Below are 19,992 nucleotides of genomic sequence, written 5' to 3'. Positions count from 1 at the left end.
CTCGATAACTAATTTTTAACGAGATACAAGCCTGGGTTCGTTTCTGGAAGGAACACAGACAAATTAACGAGTCTAGAGAATATAACTATATTGAACAATGGAGTTTGAACCAACAACAACAAATGGTAATTACAAATATATAGAAAATTACTCACAAACTTAACAAGATAGGATACACTTTAAATCACGCTGGTCTCTTCCAACGGCGATATCCGTCAGCGGCCACGACCTTGATGACGACGATTCTCGGTCCGTTGTACCGCGAAATTCACTGGTCCTCGACGAAGTTTCTCGCGATCCCAGAAACAGCAGTCACCTTCTTTCCGGCGATGCTCCAAACTAGAAGACGGACTTCCAGCCACAATCGAGTGAAGCACAAGTCGAACTTCTCGCCGACTAAATATTACCAGAGTCAGTCCAAACTCAGCTTTATAGCCACCAACTCCTGGCGTAACGAACTTCCTCAACGGAGACAGAAATTCTTCACCTTCTCCGAAATAACGACTGGAAAACGGTAGTTTCACAGCAAAGCCCTCTTCAAATTTCTGAATGGAAGTGTAGAATCAATCTTGGTATCGATATCTCAATCCTTCAGAAACTACTGGCAGTTGAGCACTGACGATATGTAGTAGAATGGTATAATATGTGTCGTCGCTTGTATTCGTTCAGAAACTGAGAAACTCTCCGATCTGGGCGGGTTTTTATACGATTCACCAGGTCAAGAATCATCTAGATCTTTCTCGATACACCTGAGTAACAACTCGACCCAGTTTCCCCATTCTTGGAAGTCCTTTGCATATCTCGCGAACATTCCAGAGAATCCACGAAAATGTGTGCACAGCTTACACGCGATTTCACGTAAACCGACGTTAACCCGAGACCAGCGCGTCATCATAAGGAATAAACCAGAACAATCGTGTATTATAACATTCTGACACGGTAACCCGACCTAATTTCTCAAATATTGATTTATCACGTAGGCAATTTCAAATAATTTCTATATTATAACATTAGGTTCCTCACTAGCAGTGACTAGCGTTAAGCTACAATGGGCCCTCGTAACACTACGTACAATCATATATATGATCCACATCGATATGGGTTCACTGGTTTTCCATTTGGCCTGTGACCTACAAGATTTCTAACCGCAGGCGCGTAGCCAAGGTGGGGGGGGGAGGGCTAAGGATGGAGACAGCCCCTCCCCCTCGAGCACATTTTTATGGTATTTTTTATGATATCGTAGTTTTATAGTAGCCGTTATAAGAGGTTTTAATATTCGTACAACAATAAATTAACTGTGTTTGAATTTTCGAAAATTCCTTGACCAACATTCCTCATCATACTTCCCTCTACTCGTGCAACTTTGACCGGTCTGTTAGGGGTTGAAGGGTTTTTGTTTCTTACTTGATTGTCCATAGATGAAATTTTTTGCAAATAATGGGCTTAAAACCTTGAAAAGTGGGGCTGACGGGTTATGTATGCGTTACGTAGAATTACCTACAAAAGTAATGATCCACAGGAGATGCGATGAGGTCGAACAAGATGTGTGACGAATGACAATCTTGAAAAAGGTTATGAATGAAAGAAAACTATTGGGAAAAACTTGGTTCTCAGGCAAAATTGTACGTCTAGTTGGTCATTTTCAAGCCGGCAAAGTGCCATTTCCGGTGATCCTGGGGCTATCAAAACCAGAAATTTCCTTGTACGCTGCGCGCCAACCAATGGTGGCGCTCTGCTTTGATAGTAAATCGCCTGCATCCAAGCAAATGTCCCCCCCCCCCCCGCCAATATTTGAAACAAATCGCCGCTCCTGCACACAGCAGTGTTGGCTATTCTACCATGCACTATCAGTTATTTGCATTGTACAAATAACAGATATGATGCCATTCATTAATGGCACTAACTATAGAAAATTATTAAATGTTTTTGACATGTTTACCGCATCATCATTTCAGTAATGAAATTAGAAGTTGGTGCTGCAGTCTTGTCAGGCACTGATTTAGTCTCAGGCCACTTTGACTAGTCACATAGTGTTAAACTGTACAATCCCTGACATCTGCTAGTGGCACAGGACCAATAAGATCAACACCCAACCTGTTAAGAAAGAAGACAGCATTTAGGTTCTAATTAAAAAAAAAACATTTACAGGTTGCAGGCTTTGTCTTGACTGTTGTTCTATTCCATTGCTTCATTCTGTACACAGATCTAGATCAAAATAGTGGGATATCTGATCGAAACAGGGTGTTGGTGGATTTAGGCCAATTATTTTTACCTTGCAAACATGAAATGTAACTTACACCATACTGTACCATATATTTACAATTGCTTAAACCACTAAACCAGAAAAGTGGTACCGTCCACCTTTTGCAACTTACAATTATATGCCTATATTGATGGTTAGTTATCCCAAAGTGTGGCTTAAAGGTATTCTGTATGCTCCTAAATATGCCAAATTTCACTATGGTCAATATTCTTTTAGTATGTTTATTACTACACTGGAGGGAAATTACCTCACTGCACATTCAATCATCTTGTGTCATCATTGAGAATGTCTGAGCACAATTTAAAGGGTTATTATCCCCCCAAAAAGTACTTTTGAAAACTTCTAGCAATTAAAGTGGCCAAAATGTAGGGCCTATGCAGACTACTTTTAGACTTGTAAATATTTAACTTGTCCAGAAAGAGTGACATTAACTAAACTAAACCTTCACTGCATACTGCGGAAAACCTGTAAAATCAGAACAGCTTGAGAATTTACCTGTTTCCATAATCCAGTTACAGGTATACTATGGAGACTTGTCCGTAGGTCTACACTCTACAGGACAATGACGCTTTGACATCATGATGAACATACCTTGTTACATCAACGTTCATCCTTTTCCATAGATTCTAGACATAATCTGTTGTCTGGTTTATCTATGCCAAGATGAGCACCTTCAAATAGATAAAAAAATTCATTATCAAGGAGATATCATGTTTTTTGCCCCCCCCCCCAACAAAAAAAGCCACGCACGACTATATGGGCTGCAGAATGGGTAGTTCTAGCTGAAGTGCCCTAAAATTGAATTACGCTCTTTATCAATGTTTGAAATGGAAATATTCCCATTATTGTACATATTGCATGGCCATTATTGGGGTCTATAGATATTTATGAAGTTTTCTTCTGCAGTGAGGTTTGTCATGTAGAAAATATGGGACACCAAAAAATGTACTATCAGGTCTTCCATATCTGTTCTTACCAACTAAAATTAATGAACGTGAATTTGTTACGTATATAGCACTAGTGCCACTTTCCTCTAGATGTAGGATAGGCTATATGCTATAGTCCATTACTTCCATTTCAAAGTGTCCATGCATGCATACCAGACTATCTCTGTAAGCGTTAGTGATATGATTTGGTTATGCTAATTAGCTTCTTTGATAGGCAGAGCGATAAAAGGTGGAAATTTATAATATTTTTCACAAAAATTTGTTATGACAATTGGGTAAACAAAACGAAAAGAACTAGGCCTTAATTACTTTTTTCATGCACTTACAACTTTGCTCAAGCATACAACTGATTTTAATGTTGCATAAGCAATTGCTTGACTTTTGCGAATGAGTTTTTACAACTAGCCAAACGTGGTAAAAGAATATCTCGAGGCCTGGTTATATTTTAATTTTGGAATGGCCGTTCGCCATTTAACAACCAAAGGCCTAGTGTGTTTCCTATGCTGTAAGTTACATTACTTACCTTAAATGCCACTAGTCAGTATGAGCTGCCTCGATTTGGGCGAGTTGAGAATCCCTATATAGCAAAACTTTCCTTCAATTTCGGTACGCAAGAGTTCCATTTTCAGCCAGTCTGAAAGACTGACTTTGTCTCCATAAGAACCTTCTCTGTTTTATTTTTGTGAAACCACTTGGATAGCTCTCATCTCTTAGAATATCGGCAATTTGTCTCACTTTTTCTGCAAGCTTATCCATTTTTAGTGGTCGCACGGCACGATCGATCGACTAACTGCTATATATACGGAGGCCGAATGTGACAAATTGGTAATAATACGGATACTGCCAGAGTCCATTACTAATTAAATTGTTGCTACTCTAACGTAACTGCTACGGCGGACATTGTGATCAGGGGGAACACAATTTACAACAAAATATATGATCGTGAAATAATGTCTCCCTTTCGTTTAACCATAGCATATACTGTCCGGGAGACAGTCTGTACCATCTGGCCTTGTACAATAGGTCCGAGCAGAACAATTGTACCGGTAAATCCAGTACAAATTGTCCCAGTGGGACTAGGGCAATATTGACTGAATATGGAATATTTGCGTCAGTTTGTACTGGTACAGGGGCACCACCAGATGGTGGCGGATGCATAATTTTGCAGAGAATATGAGCCACACCCTATCAAGACCATGCTTTACTCTACCCCCTGCAGCAAAACCTACATTTTCGACATATTAACCGCAAAAACTTGTACGTTTCCTAAAGGCGGTCCTTTTCCTTATTGTGAATGACACCGAACCCTTTTTGGCTAGGCCTATTATGAATAACGGACCCTTTGTTCCATTATGAATATCAAACCTTTCTTCCTATTATGAATAACGAACCATTTTGTCTATTATGGATTACGAACCCTTTGCTCTATTATGAATATCGAACCCTTCGCCCTATTATGAATAACGAGCCTTTGTTTTCATTATGAATACCGGACCTTATAAATTAAGATCCCCTTCTAATATGAATAACGTTCCTTTATTTCCATTTTGAATAGCGAACCTTTTGAACAATGAACCTTTTTGCTCATTATAAATAGCGAACCTTGAACAATGAACCTTATGGATAATAACCCTTGTGAACAATGAACCCTATGAATATAGAACCTTAAGAATATCGGGCTGTCACCGTAATGGTTAAGAAAATTCTTATCAACTCCACAACAATGTTATAAGTTTGTACAATTTGAGTTAGATCAATGACAAAAAACAATGTTTGCAATGTGATTACATAATTGAAGGGTGATAATGAATAAATGCTTAACTAATAAGGAAACATGAAATATCTGCCTTGTTCATTGCAACATTTTGTAATTACTTTGTTACTGAAATCACCCTGGAGGACCAGTTGTTTTGCCCAGTAATGACTGTTTCTATATACTCGACCCTCCTACCCCTCTCCATTCCATTCTTCCTCCGTTTTAGTAAAAGTGTTTACAGGTTTGTCATCCCGCTATTCATTAAAAATGTAATTTGTAGCATCTAAAAACTATTTTGAGATTAAGAATCAATAATTTAGCTGTAAGTTTCATTATTTCTAGATTTATATTTTACCAGTGAACTATAATATTTCGAGTGATATATGTCAACTCTATCACTTTAGTTATGTCAAGGACGTAGTGTTTGTATTACACGTCGGTACTTTCTTGCCGTACAAGCAAAGCGCCACCAGTTGGATGGGTGGCTTCAGTATATGTCGCATGACGTCATTTTCCCTTCTTCAATTCTATGATCCATTCTAATTTATTTTTCGTGGGATCGTTGAAACACAAGACTTGTAATTATAATAAATTCTGATCAGAATGATCAATCAGATGTGATTTATTTCATTGTTATTCGCTGTTTACTTTGTTTATCTTTATTGATTTGGTAAACAATAAACCTGACTAGGAAGACATTCCTCTATGTCTTCTACATCTTACACGCTGATTATTCTACCTCTCTCCATAGGTTTCAGTGGTACGATCTGCCAGACACTATTCCGGTTGGATCCATTCCATCATCCTTAAAGTCAAGAAACGTGAAAGGTATTGTCACAATGACGTCATAACGGACACATTCCAAATTTCAAACATATATTTAAAGGCTTTACCAACCAGCCAACTTTGTGAATTTCTTTTGAGATGTAAAGTGTAGTTGATTCACTTACAAGAGAGTAATGGAACAGCAACACATGATTCCAGTTTTAAATGAAGCAAACACCCAAAACAGAGTCTTGTGACAGTAAATAACAAATCGAATAATAGAAATGTAACAACACTTAATATTGCTAAGCTTGGTTGATTTAAGAGATAAGTCTTATTCCTTCCATTTCGCTCTTTCGAGATCACAGCCCTATAAGATGTTTTTGAGAGTAGCAATTACATCAATTGATGCTATAAATCTCTTTCCAAAAGGACGTAGTATCATACATTTTGGGCAATTTATTAAACTGCGACAATTATTGTGCACGTTTTTGAAGTAATATTGTGCCCATCGGAATCTGTCAACCCCCTACCCCCCTTCTTAAGAAATAATATGATAAATAAAAAGTGGGTAATGATATGAAGGAAAACATTTAGAATTATATGCGAATATAAAACCATATTTTATTTATTTGTACATTTCTATTAAGGAAATAAAGCACGGAGGTAAACAATGGTGTTCACTCATTCTCTGTTCCAAAACGGGCCACTTTTTCTTTTGTTTCACATAGTTGTCATGGCCACCATGCAAAAACTGATTTAAATTATCAGTAGACATTTAATTATATATTTTCCTTATCATATGAACATCAATTGTAAATCGTAAAAGTTTAGAGTAAACGTCTAGTGAGACTAATATGATACTGAAAGAGTTCTTTGCTTACACTAACGCTGTACTAGGAAACAGGAAAATAGTATCTCAAGGGAACTCATAAATACACAAAAGGGTGTGTTACACCGCTCGGTCTGAAATTGATGCCAATTCGGTCGACAAATTGAAGATAAAGTTATCATGGTCGTACACTTACAAAAGTAAGAGTATACAAAAACGAAGACAAGAAAACAGAATCGGTCTGTCTGTTATTCCCTTACGTTTATATATCCCAGATTTTGATAATATTAGGCAAATAAAATGCAGCAGATTCCAAATGCTTTGCACCCACCACTTCACCCTCCTTGCACTTCAATCCGTTGGAAATTGAGATCTTCTCATAAATGGATTTCAGTGTTTCACAATAACTTCAAGAGAACGGAACATATCTGCAAACGCTGCTGCTTAAGTCCAACGGATCCCCACCAACCTGCTTGGAATACATCTATAGAACTATAATATATTTATAACATGTGGTTTCTGAGGGGCTTCCCCTCGTGGAACCAACCAGTGCTTCAATATTTTCCAGAGAAATTAAAATCCTTTACATTATGTAAACGTAGTTTTTGTGGTTGAACTCGCTATAACAGAACAAAATATTAGAAATGCTGCTTTTTCACTGAGCCCCTCGACCCCGCTTTTAGGTCTTAAAAACGTTCTGCGCAATGTTGAGGTTACGCTTCTTCCTATTTCTAAGAATTCTGCAGCTTCCGGGGAATTCGCATCGCAGCCTTTGAAAACATTAACTATCAAAGAAAAATATCTGATTTACATTTTTATAACTAAGAAAGTGACGGGAACAAGAAATATTATCCTTAGTTTACACAACTCACATACTCTCAGGACATTGGCAATGTGATCACGTGATTATGACGATGATTTTTTTTAGGCTTACATCCAAATACATTTTTTTGTTATTATTAACATTTTAATTATTTGCTTTCATAATCTGTGATGACGTCACTGATGTTGTGTGGTTATTCTTGATCTGAGCATCGAATACTCGACTATCAGGATTTGTTTTTTTAATTTAGTTCAATATTCACTCCTATTTGAGTTGTTTTACATGTGTCATGCATGGTAAATATACAACTAATCAGTTATGCTAATGAGACGACAACAATTCTAACCTGATTGGTTAGTAACTAAGAGGATATGGTTGCAAACTAATCAGGTATAAAACCGAATTGATAATGATAGTAAACTGATTGGTAATCTTACTGAAATATAAGGATTGTAAACTGATCAGATCAAACTTAAGGAATCAACCAGATTGATTTCTCAGTTGATATGAGGGTATCATCGAGGGCCAACATAAATCCGGTGAATATACTGTATAACATTTTATTGCAGCCCCCCCCCCCCCCTTTTAAAAAGAGAGAGATTTAAATTGCACTTGTATTTTCATCAATTTCGTTCATTTTATTCATCAGTATGGCACGATCAAGTTATTGGTTCTCGTCGCCTGAATCTACAGACCGGTCTATGGCAGGTAAGAGAATGTGCTCCTTTCTTACAGATAATGCTTATTATGCATTCTTGTCAGCTTATTTGAGCTAAGATGCTCTCTGTATTACTCTACCAGTAAATATAAAATAATTAATAGTGACAACATAGTCGATCAAATGCACTTAGTTGATGGTAGCACTATAATTTTACATAAATTTACAGAGATCTACTTGCTCCTGCTCCAAAACATTGGTCAGATTTCTTTTAATATGGTTGCCCTTTCAAATATTGTCCCTGATTACCGAACCATAAATTTCTTTTTTATTCAAGATTTTCTCTCACAGGTATATTATAAAGGCACAATACTGGCTTGCAGAAACGAGACACATTTGCTAAGTTTTCATTGAATCAGGATTGTATTACTAATTTTGCTAATATTGAAGGAAAAAGCCTTCTTCATCAAAAAATAGTGAATATTTATGAATATCTGTCTACTATATATCTACTGAAGACTACTCATTTGTTGAAGGGTACCACAGTTTTAACATTCGTGGTGTCAATTTCACCCTTAGAGATGTGATCTATAATCCTTAAAGAAAGACTTATATAATTGGGATTAATTTTCTTTAGTTTCTTCTACCACTGTCAAATCAACTTTGAATTAAGGCAACAAGGTCATATATTTAATATTAATTCGATAATAATACATTAGATGATGGGACAACGAAACTAACGTTAAATAATAAAAAAAAATTCAGGTCTACAATTGGAAACACTTTTTCTGCATATTATCCCCGTTATTTCTTCATCTAAATGTGATTTAATATATTTTCAAATCAGAAATGTCTGAAATAATATACACTTCGTACAAAGCATATATTCTTATAGTTCAGTACGATTAAAGTATATGGAGAAAATCACTCTTATTGTTTTTTTATAAAACTCATTTCGAGGCAGCCGTCACTGCATATAAGCATACAGCAATGAGTGAAGGATACTAAATTCTAGTAGTTTCAGTTTGTAAAGATGCAACGTAATCTTTTGCGACATTCAGAGAAAAGCGGAATTCAGATCGCCTCATAAGAAATAAGAGAACATTGAGAGAATAGAACAGGGAATGGGGGGGGGGGGGTGGTGGAGGGTCCTGATATGGGAGCATTGTTTTTATGAATCTTATTCAGTCCATCCAATGATTAGTTCTATATTGAAACACTCGTGTTACTTCCATATCAGTAAGATTATCAGTGAGAGTATTATAACTATTTAGATAAATATAAAAGGTTTTGACATGTTTGTTACGTATATTACAATCATTTTTGACATATACCGTCCTATTATTTTGAGGGGTTGTATAAAGTACGAAGCTCTAGAGAGGACATGGTTGCAAAAAAAAAAGTATTATGTACTTACGCACGTAATAATATCACAAACGTACGTGACATTTATAACGTACGTACGTGGTATGTTCTACGTACATACGTGATCATTACTACGTACGTACGGAATAATACTACTTACGCACGAAATAATATTACGTACGTGCATTGTACCATTACGTACGTACTTATGCATTTGCAGTCACACTCCTGATCTATGGTGTAACATACCGTTTAACTGACCCTGTGTCTAACTGTACCAGCTCACTGGTTTTATATAGACATTGACATGGATATATTTTTGTTATTTTGGTTACTGTGAGACGTAGGTCTTCCATGCCTGGTTTTAACACTAATAGATATATTTTTAAATTGTTGGTTTTGGTCAAGTAATAGGCCAATCAAATTAAATTTAACTATTTCTATGGTATTTTGAAACTGATCAAATGCACAGAATGATGGGGTAAACTTGGAAGTTAGTAATAGGAACAGATGTATTGGAAATTTGACTCAAAAATTGTTATGTTAACTTGGTTTCTATACTTTCGTAATGTTCAACTCAAATAAAGTTGAGAATTAAGTCACTGGGTAATTGTATTAATAAAATTAAATAAAGCTTTATGTTACGTAATATGTTATATCTTTGACCAGTCCATATAATGTGTACATATAACTGGTAAGCCCTGTAACTAATTTAGATATGTAGTTATTTGCTACAACCAATGGCTGCTACTTACTAGTGAACTATTTATCGTTTAATCAAATTCAGACAATAGTGTGTCCCACAAATTAATTGCCATGTTTTATTTGTTTGTTTCCAAGCCATTGAAATCTATGCATACTCTCATCTAACCTGGTGTGATTTTGGTGAAATAAAGTAACATTTTGTATTCTAGGTCCTTATCTTTCCTTTAACGGCCAATTTTGTTACCAGCATATTGTAGAAGAAACAACACAAACATTCATTATGGTCTTCTTCCTTTGGAATTAATATTGCCAATGGATTAACTTGTGTACACGTTACTGACATAAGTGTATGGGTCCAGTAGTCTTAGATATAATGGAGGACGGGTCTGGTTTTTATTTGAAACCAATAAACTCTAGTATATTCTTTTGAATGGTAATGCTTGCCATGGTCTTTCTTGGTCATTTATATGTATTAAGGGAAGAGAAACTATTTTCATTAATGACATTGCAAGTGTTCCGATCTATTACGCTTTCTTTTGTTTTCTTTTTTTTTGAGAGGGAAGGGAGGGGGGATGGTGAACATTGCATTCGTGTTAAATGGCAATAAATTAGAAAATAGAAAGATACTCTGAAGTAGTATGTGCAGCTCTACTAACCCGCTTTGTTGTTCTGTTGTACGGATACCATGGTAACCCAAAAAACTGCAATCACTTGATAAAATATGAATATAAGACAGATATTCGTATTATTTCTCTCGTGTTTTGAACAGACACAAACTTACATACATTATACGATTTTGAATGAGTCAGGATCCGGGGTTGGGAAGGGGGGAGGGGTTGGAGTAGAGTTGTGTCAACTACGGTTTACTCGGTAACTGGTAATATGATTTAAATATTCATAATTTGCCATCGGTTAATTGTTGATTGTATCTTGCTAATTATCTTCAATTGTTAAATATATTTTATTGCCACTCCTGGACCTTTCAACCTCATTCATTGCTTATCATTAGTGTCTAGGATTGGGTGGAGAGTTGAGGGCGCCAAATAATACAGGAACGATTCACGTAAACTTTTGTATCACGTTAATCCAAACGTAGAGCAACAACCTGATACAAATCTGGATGTGAACAGAAATACATATCTTCAAAATATATTTTTGTAATAACATTATGTTAGTAAATCATGAGCATTGTTAGGATCATTAACAACCGAGCATATCATTTCAACAATTAAAAAATTTCAAAATAATTGACATAACCGACCCTGCTTAATGTTTCCAACATACCACTGTACATCCTCGTGAAACAATGGTATTATTCTTCTGAAACAAAACTTAACCGTAGTAAATATGAATGACATTAAAACATATCTTAATCAAATAATAAATATGAAATAAATACGAAACCTTAGAATGTTGTCAATCATGTTGCACCAGTCTTGTTTATGCTCATTTTAAGTCGCCTCAAATGTTCATCATTGCACATACAACAGTCGTAAGAACATTCCGCTTAGCCGACCTTGTAGCTTACGGTAGCTGCCCTTGCATATTTTCCTTTGTAGAAGGCTCCCTGGTTTTCACTGGTTTTAGTAATATTTTCGATTTCTCTGGTGTAAGGAGAAGTTGGTCTTCCATTAAATAAAGCTGCCTATTACGCCATAGGTTGTAAAATGACCAAACCGTGCAATATTCACAGAATTATTGGATACCCTGAGACTGCTCCTAATCACTGAATTATTTGTCGTTGATCCAGATTTAGAAAATTTGTGTCTCACACATATAGTGTCATGGATAGTTGTTTGTTAATAATCTTACTTTAATCTTCCCTGAAAGAATGAAGCAACATTATGTTTTCAAGTCCTTCTCGTTCCTTTAACGTTCAAGTTTACATACCAGCAGATTGTAGCAAAAAACGGAACGGAACAGAAATTGTAAAAGACCACTTTTGCTACTCTTTCCTCTAAGTTCAATCTTTCTCAATTATTACCTCAAATTTATCAAGGTAAATGTTCCTGTATATGAGACATTTAATACCTGTAGTTTCTAAGTCAGAAATGAGGATGAACTAGTGATGTAACGGATGGTGACCGGTGCAAAGCAGCGCGATGTAACGTTGTTCTTTGCATGGTTTTAAAGTCATATCAAAAACTGGTTTCATTACCTATCATTTGTGTTTGGAGTGCATATATATAAACGAAATTTCCTGTGAACATCAGACTCACCGTTAACCAGAGTGCAAATGCTGGACATCATGTCGATTGACATAAATGAAGGAAGAGGTGAAACGTTTTTGATAAAATGAAAGAAAATTAAAGACTATTTTTGTAAATTTTGAAAATATGAAATTAGTGCTTTGGAATAAACTGTAGAAAAAGATCTTGAAAATATATATTTGTAGTGGCACCAGATATGCTCCTTGGAGTAAATCATCACCGATGTTTAGGTTAAGCTGTGATTAAATCACTCCTCATGCACATTTACACAACGATACCATATCACCAGTTAGAATGTGAGGGCAATTATACTATTGCTTAGTTCTGTTGTCTAGATACCATGGTAACCAAAGAACTGGACACGTAATTTGTGATGTTGTATACGTACACGTTGTTCAAAAGATCACCCACATGAATCTGCGTGTTTTCAAGATACTGTGGCACGAATATAAAGATTCTAAGCCTTTGCCGTATATTGCTTTCTGCATTTTGTTAAAAGCATCTCAGAGGTACAATAAACTCTCCTTTGAAGAAGCTGGATGATCCGTTTACAGCAATGGTTGGATGACAAGACTAACTTAACGAATGTAGCATTAACAAAGTTGGTTTCGTTTGCAGTATCAAATTAATCGCCATCGAAAAGCACTTCACAATTTTCATCAGCTTGATAAATTATTATAACTATGATAGATGCTTGAACTCATGTGAAATCTGGTTGTTTTTAAACCAGCATCGGAACATAATCAGACCTATTTCATATATGTCATAACCTATGTACATACTAGCTTCACCTTCTTATACATGTAAGAATTGGGTCTGAAGTTATTTCTATTTTCATCGCCTGCTGAGGCTAATTTCAAACGGTTAGATTCATAGTTCCCGCTAAAGGGATTTGAGGGATCTCTATTGATTATATTGTATTAGTTATTTAGATTAATGTATGTATACGTTACTGACATAAATGTGTTGTACCAGTAGGATTATATAAATGGGCAGATCTGGTTTTAACTTTAAAATGAAAGAAAAAAAATTGTTTTTTAGGTATATTTCATCGATTTGATGTATTTTAAAATGCTAGCAAAATTAAAGGAGAGGTGACTACTTAAAAGTTTAACTCTCTCTTTGTACCATCCGCTATATGTACAGTACTACGAATAAGCAGCAGCATTATGATACAAAAAATGAAAACGGTGAATCTGAACTAAGAATGATTTAAAATATTTGCATTATATCTTTTGAATAACTACTGTGTATAAAATAGGTTTTTGAAGGAACCTGGGCCAGAAAGGGGGAGTGGTGGGTTGTTCAAAATAACTGGTAATGTGGTTAATTTTGAACAATTACCATCCGGTAAATTAAATTATGTTTCTTCATAATTATATTTAAGCGCTGACGATAATATAATGAAACATCATGGCCTTGTATCCTCACATGGTTCCGATATTTATAAGTACTCTTTCCTCCAGAACTATTCAATATGTATGTATCTTATAGTATAAGAAACACTCAGACGTAGTTGAGTAAAGTTTTCCTAATTTCGAACCAAGTCCGAGACTACTTGGTCAAAGTATGGTACTCTCGATTCCGAACAGAGTTCTATAGAGTATATGAGCAACCCAAACCAAGTCCAAGTCCAGTCAGTACATAGAGATAATGCAATACAGAGCTCACATATTTTCTACGGACTGGTCTGAGAAATATACAGTGCGTATTGGTTACTACCACAAATGCTTATTTCCAAATTAACAAACCGTCAACCCTTCCTGGTCTAAATTTGCCTAAGATGGAACATAGAGTGTGGCAAAGTTTGAATAGGCTTATATGAAATAACATACGTTTACCACTTTACAATGCCCTCTGTGGATACATGTATAATGTTATGAGTATAATAGTTTATGTAGTGTATAATGTATGTGTATGTTTTATTGAAGAAATAATTGCAATGTGTACTGTGTTTACACTGCAATGACTAAAGGATCAAAGCAAGGATCGAAATATTTATTCATGAAATAATTATTTACAAACTTCAAATATCAAATACGCACGTGACGTGGCAAATGTGGAATACATAAACTATAGAAGGGTTAATATAATTCCACGATATTTCATGAAATTTGTCAACGATAACAGATCTACACATATCTCTAATATATTTGAACTATCTTTATCTTTCCTTGTTACTTGCTCTCCGAGATGTTATCTTTTAACTCATCTCCCAAAGTGTCATTATTATTATGCAAGGATTGCCTACGGTATACGATAGCAACATCTCATGTAAGATGGAGTGGTGTTGGGGGGGGGGGGCTAGGGAGAGTAACCAAAATACTGCTTCATGGGATATTCAAAGTGATACATTGTTTGTAAATTCTATCGATTCAACTACGAGTATCGAATAAATAGTTATATCTTTGACTACTGCCCTCTTTTCTTTCTCGTTCATTGTATCTATCTAGTCATCTCAGTAAGAAATTGATCATTATGACGTCACTCATTATTTAATGGCGTTACTCAGTGTTTGATAACGGGTTTAAAACTAATGTTGTCTTCCCTATAAAGCTGATGTGTGTTTTCATGTTATTAAGTCCGTGCATCTTAAAGTGACGAGTATGTCTCCTATATTGACTTTAGTGTGCTCAATACAGATGTGCGTTTACCTGCCAGGAATAGTTTACTGCGATATTTGTGAACATATATCATTCTGACTTACATTTTTTTCTTCGGCGTATCATATTTTACTTAAAACAAATTCAAAATCTCATTATAATAAACCTTTTCTTCCTTTCAGGCCTATGACACATGGGGCAATCCACTAGTAGAAGAGGTAAGAGAGACATATATTCATGTTCCTGTTAATTAGTAACGGTAATTTAGTAACAGGCAAGAGGTTACAATCACTGTGGAAAAAAAATAAGACCAAAGAGAATTATACTTTGATTCTCATCAGGCAGGAAAGATTTATAACTGATGTGTATCGAACAGGGATTTATACCAAGTAATGCTGATACGATGTGAGGGAAGCTTTCTACGGAGAACTCGATGACTTCATTCATCTGCATCGAAAACGGACAGACATCCTGGCAGTGGCCGGCGACTGGAATGCCAAGATTGGATTAAGTGAAAATGGTGAAAGCATCATAGGACCATACGGCCAAGGAACCAGGAACGAAGCTGGAGCTAGGCTAATTGACTTTGCTGCAAGCCATAACATCACGCCGGCTAACACATGGTTCCCTGGCCGCCGCGGCCACAAAATTACCTGGAACAGTCCTGACGGCCGCACCAAAAATGCAATCGACCACGTTTTTGTCGATAGGACTAAACGCAAACACCTCACTCACTGCAGGTCTTTTAGCTGCAAGTTTGAGACTGACCACAGACTGGTACTGTGCAACATCAAACTGAAGTTCTCTTCGCCTGCTCATCCCAGACGTAGACATTCTGTAAACATTCACAGGCTGACCGACGCAGCAGTAGCTCAAAAATTCTGCAACAGTGTGAAAGAAGCTATAGCTAACACTGTCGACCCACCTCTAGACCGCATAGCTGCCATCATCCATGATCGAGCGACAGACACATGTGGTACTCAGAGAGCTTGTGTTAACAAACCATATCTTCGGCCTGATACCATCGAGCTGATCAGAAGAAAGAATGCTGCCAGGAACACCACTGAGCAGAAACATCTCCGAAATCTGGTGAAGCACAAGTGCGAGAAAGACATGGCAACGTGGGTCCTGGAACAAGTTTCCACCATTGAGGCTGCCTACCATAACAATGACACAGCCACGCTATTCAGAACAACGAAACTGCTGACTGGCAAGACCAATGCACCAAATGTGAACATTAAGGATGCAAACGGCACCCCCCTGGAGAGTGTTACCGAAGAGGTCAGTCGCTGGCACGAATACGCAACCATCCTTTTCCAGTCAGACCTGCAGCGTGGTGGTCTACAATATGCAACCTCGTGTGTTTCAGATGATGCTCTCCCAACACTGACAGAGGTTGAGAAAGCCATCAAGGTCCTCAAGAACAACAAAGCTGCTGGCCCAGACGACGTTCTGGCTGATTGCATCAAGACTGCTGCAACTGATACCACCATTCTCAGCACCATCCACAAGGCTGTGCAGTGTATCTGGTCTACAGGCATCTGGCCTTCAACGATGACAGCTTCCACTTACATTGCCCTCCATAAGAAGAACGACAGAGGGGTTTGTGAAAACTATCGCACATTGGCTCTCATAAGTCATGCCAGCAAAGTGGTGCTCAACATCATGCACTCACGTCTTCAGACTAATCTCGACGATGTAAGTGAGGTGCAGTTCGGCTTCCGCTCCGGGAAGTCAACCACAGATGCTATCTTCGCTCTTAAGACTATCACATCTGCCTACTACAGAGCCCACACCCCACTCCATCTCATCTTCGTGGATTACAAGTAAGCTTTTGACAGTGTGAATCATGCCCTCCTAATGGAGAAGCTGGAACAGATGGGCGTGGACAGAGATGTCATTAGACTCACAGAGAGACTTTATCACGATGCTGGCGGCGTCTTACAATGGAAAAATGAGACTACAGATGCTTTCAATACGTCTGTCGGTTGTAGACAGGGCTGCCCACTTTCTCCAATCCTCTTCTCTCTCTCTACACTGAATGCCTTATGAGGGAATGGCATGCAAGGACCGCTGGTTTGCCTGGTGCTACCATAGGAGACCGCACAGTGAAGGAACTGAGATACGCCGATGATCTTGTCCTGTTTGCGCTATCCGCTGCGGAAGCAGAAACGGCTCTCAACATCTTAGCGGACGTTTCCAAACCCTATCAGCTTGTGATACACCCGGGAAAAACGGCTCACCTTGTCATCAAGACGGACCCGAACTCTACCGATACCATCCACCTGGGGACCTCCATTATCCCCAACGTTAACTCTTTCATGTACCTCGGCTCCACCATCACCTACAACACTGATGACACTCCAGAAATCAGCAAGCGGATCGCCATAGCCAAGACTACACTCCGCGAGTGCAAGTACCTCCGAAGCCCACACCTCTCTGTTGCGACTAAGCTTCTGGTCATCAGAGCCCTAGTAATGTCTAGGTTGACCTATGGCTCTACTACATGGTCGATTAAGAATTCGGATGCAGCCAAACTGGATGCTTTTGGTCGTACCGTCTGGAGATGGCTGCTAGGTGTCAATTGGAGCGACCACGTTACCAACGAGTCACTTATGCGTATGATAGATGGTAGATGGCTATTCACCTATGACACTATTGTGCAGAGAAAAATGGACTGGTTCAGCCACATCGCCCGTCAACAGGGTCTCCAGTGGGACCTCTTGTCAGGTGCCGTTCTGGGCACAGTGAGTAGTCGTGGGCGGCCTCGGATGACCTGGTATGATAACATCAGAGCCTCAACCGGTCTAACCATGGAGGAAGCAAAACAGCAGGCTCTTTCCCGGATTCATCTGCGGATACGTGGTCACCATCCAGCTCCACTTCGCCGGTCATCTCGCATCGCTTTGAGACAGCGCCCACGGACTCTTCAGAGTCTTTGACGATTTTCTATCTATCTAATGCTGATACCACTGTTCTCAATGTCAAGTTTAGATGATGATAAATAATCCCCCTTCCACACACACACAGTCAAAGAAATGCGAAATAAAGAAACGGATAGACTTTTAAATACTACAATGGTTCGTAGATTGACAGTAACATAACTGTAAGATGTAAACACGGCAATGCAGGAACAATATTGATTAATTACCTAGATCTGTAGCTATTTTCATGTTTATGGATAAAGGAAGCAACTTACTATTGGATGTCGAACATTACACCGCCAAAAACATTTAAAATATTGTCATATACAGCTGCCATTTTCACCCTTCAACGTCTGGATTGCAATCGTTATTAATTAAGAATCGCTATACTGTTACTGTAAAGACAAATTAACCATATAGTAAGAAATATAAAATAGGTAATTTGTGTTTTACGAGACATTCATTCATTTCTTACGGAATAGAGATATGATAATATAAATACACAACCTTTCATCGTTTTCCTTTATTTCTGCAACTCATATGGCGAATGTTAGATTCATGTCCATTTTAAAGTCAAAACAATAGAGTGAAAATGAGCAGTTAAAACAACTATATCTGTCAAATAATTTGCAACACGTGATACCAAACCTGCTTCAGTTTCGTATGTTCTACAATGTGCGACAGTTTCAACTATATTGATATCTCGTTTCAAGCAAAAGAACGTCAAACTTCTCATTGATTTATCTCTTTACCCACTTTCCCAACTGCATATTTATGGCAATGTGGAATCTCCGTCTTTTTCTCATGGATATATATACAACATGAATATCAGCATAATTTAAAGTTTAGTTTGGGGTGGGCACTGCTATACTAGCCTGCTAGATGACTTACTTTTCTTAGTAACATAGTTGATTGTTTACCGGAAGTAACCAGTGATGTGAACCTTTTTTTAACTAATATATAGCAACAACAAAAGTAACTACCATGACTTGCAAACTTCTAACAAAATTAACGATATGAAGGCCCTGTTTAGAATTAACATTCCCATTAATTTGAAATTACTTTAACGTGCGTTAAATATGCTTGACGTTATTTGAGAAAATAGCGCATGTCTGCACCTTTGCTCATTTGGTTCTTTGTATTTGGAGGAAACGGAAACTCGCAATACATGAATTTGTTCCAATCTTGTAATTGTTTGTAACTATATAATGTTGGAAGTGCGTTATAAATGAGTGTTCAATGCTCCTCCAATCAATATTTTAGTCTCAAAAGTTTGTGTTTTCAGTATTTTTGATGAACGTGGATGACTAAGGGTGAAAAAGGAAAAGCGGAAAACACAAACCACTCTTGCGTTTAAACCGTAAACGAGCTTGAATCTTGTTAAAATATCAGTGTCTTAATTCGTGTTCGTCTCAATAAATGTTAATGATCAAAGATTCCTTGTTTAATTGCGCTTTTAATCTGACCAGAGAACAGCTGCAGGGTGAAAGGAAACTATTCAGACATCTGCGAACAGAATAACAGGCAGATAGATATAAGCATATTGCGCACTTAAATCAGGATGACCTTTGTTTTATTTAGTTATGTATCATTATTTGTTTCTCTTTCTTGCAGGATGACAGCGAATCTAGTTCATCGAATGATGATACGGATGAAGAAGTAAGAATATCGAATATTTCAGTTTCAGTTTGTCTCATACTAAGTTATATTCCATATGTAAACAACAGCTCATCTTCGTGAGACATCCTTACAGTTAATCATATACAACATGAATATGAAGGTCATCAATGGATGGTAGTTGACAACAAAGCGCGTCAAATCTTCAAGATCAACGTAAATAAAATATTCATATGAAAATGAAATTGTCTGAGAGTTCGTGTTAATTGCAGATAATTTACTATCAAATTTTGTACCTTACATGTATATAACCATATGTCCGCCTACGTCTGTTGAGTAAATGGAATGTTGTGGTACCACGGATCGCTTGGCTCTTGAATTGCAAAAAAGCTGATGTTTGTATATTGCTTATAATATCGAGCTCAAAATGACTTCAAAAGTGAGCTAATAAAAACAATAACAATTTTAATGATCTTATCACGGATCTTAAACTGTTCATTATGAGTAACTCTTCATATACTTTG

General features: G+C 37.2%; 1 protein-coding gene across 4 annotated transcripts in view; it reads left to right on the top strand.

The window, feature by feature from the left end:
• The window catches only part of LOC139985116 (uncharacterized), a 364,233-nt gene extending 344,590 nt beyond the window's left edge, over nucleotides 1-19,643 (top strand). For all 4 annotated transcript variants that reach the window (XM_071999320.1, XM_071999317.1, XM_071999318.1 and 1 more), the window contains exons 5-8: nucleotides 5,718-5,794; nucleotides 8,036-8,094; nucleotides 15,110-15,145; nucleotides 19,466-19,643. In XM_071999320.1, coding sequence (XP_071855421.1) covers nucleotides 5,718-5,794; nucleotides 8,036-8,094; nucleotides 15,110-15,145; nucleotides 19,466-19,591 — 298 coding nt within the window. In that variant the 3' untranslated portion in view covers nucleotides 19,592-19,643. The remainder of the gene's footprint in view (nucleotides 1-5,717; nucleotides 5,795-8,035; nucleotides 8,095-15,109; nucleotides 15,146-19,465) is intronic.
• Nucleotides 19,644-19,992: the final 349 nt, after the last annotated feature.

The sequence above is a fragment of the Apostichopus japonicus genome, chromosome 17, assembly GCF_037975245.1.
Source record: "Apostichopus japonicus isolate 1M-3 chromosome 17, ASM3797524v1, whole genome shotgun sequence".
In the NCBI taxonomy this organism is placed as follows: Eukaryota; Metazoa; Echinodermata; class Holothuroidea; order Aspidochirotida; family Stichopodidae; genus Apostichopus; species Apostichopus japonicus.
The sequence above is the reverse complement of the archived record's forward strand: the minus strand, read 5'-3'. Positions and strand labels throughout refer to the sequence as shown.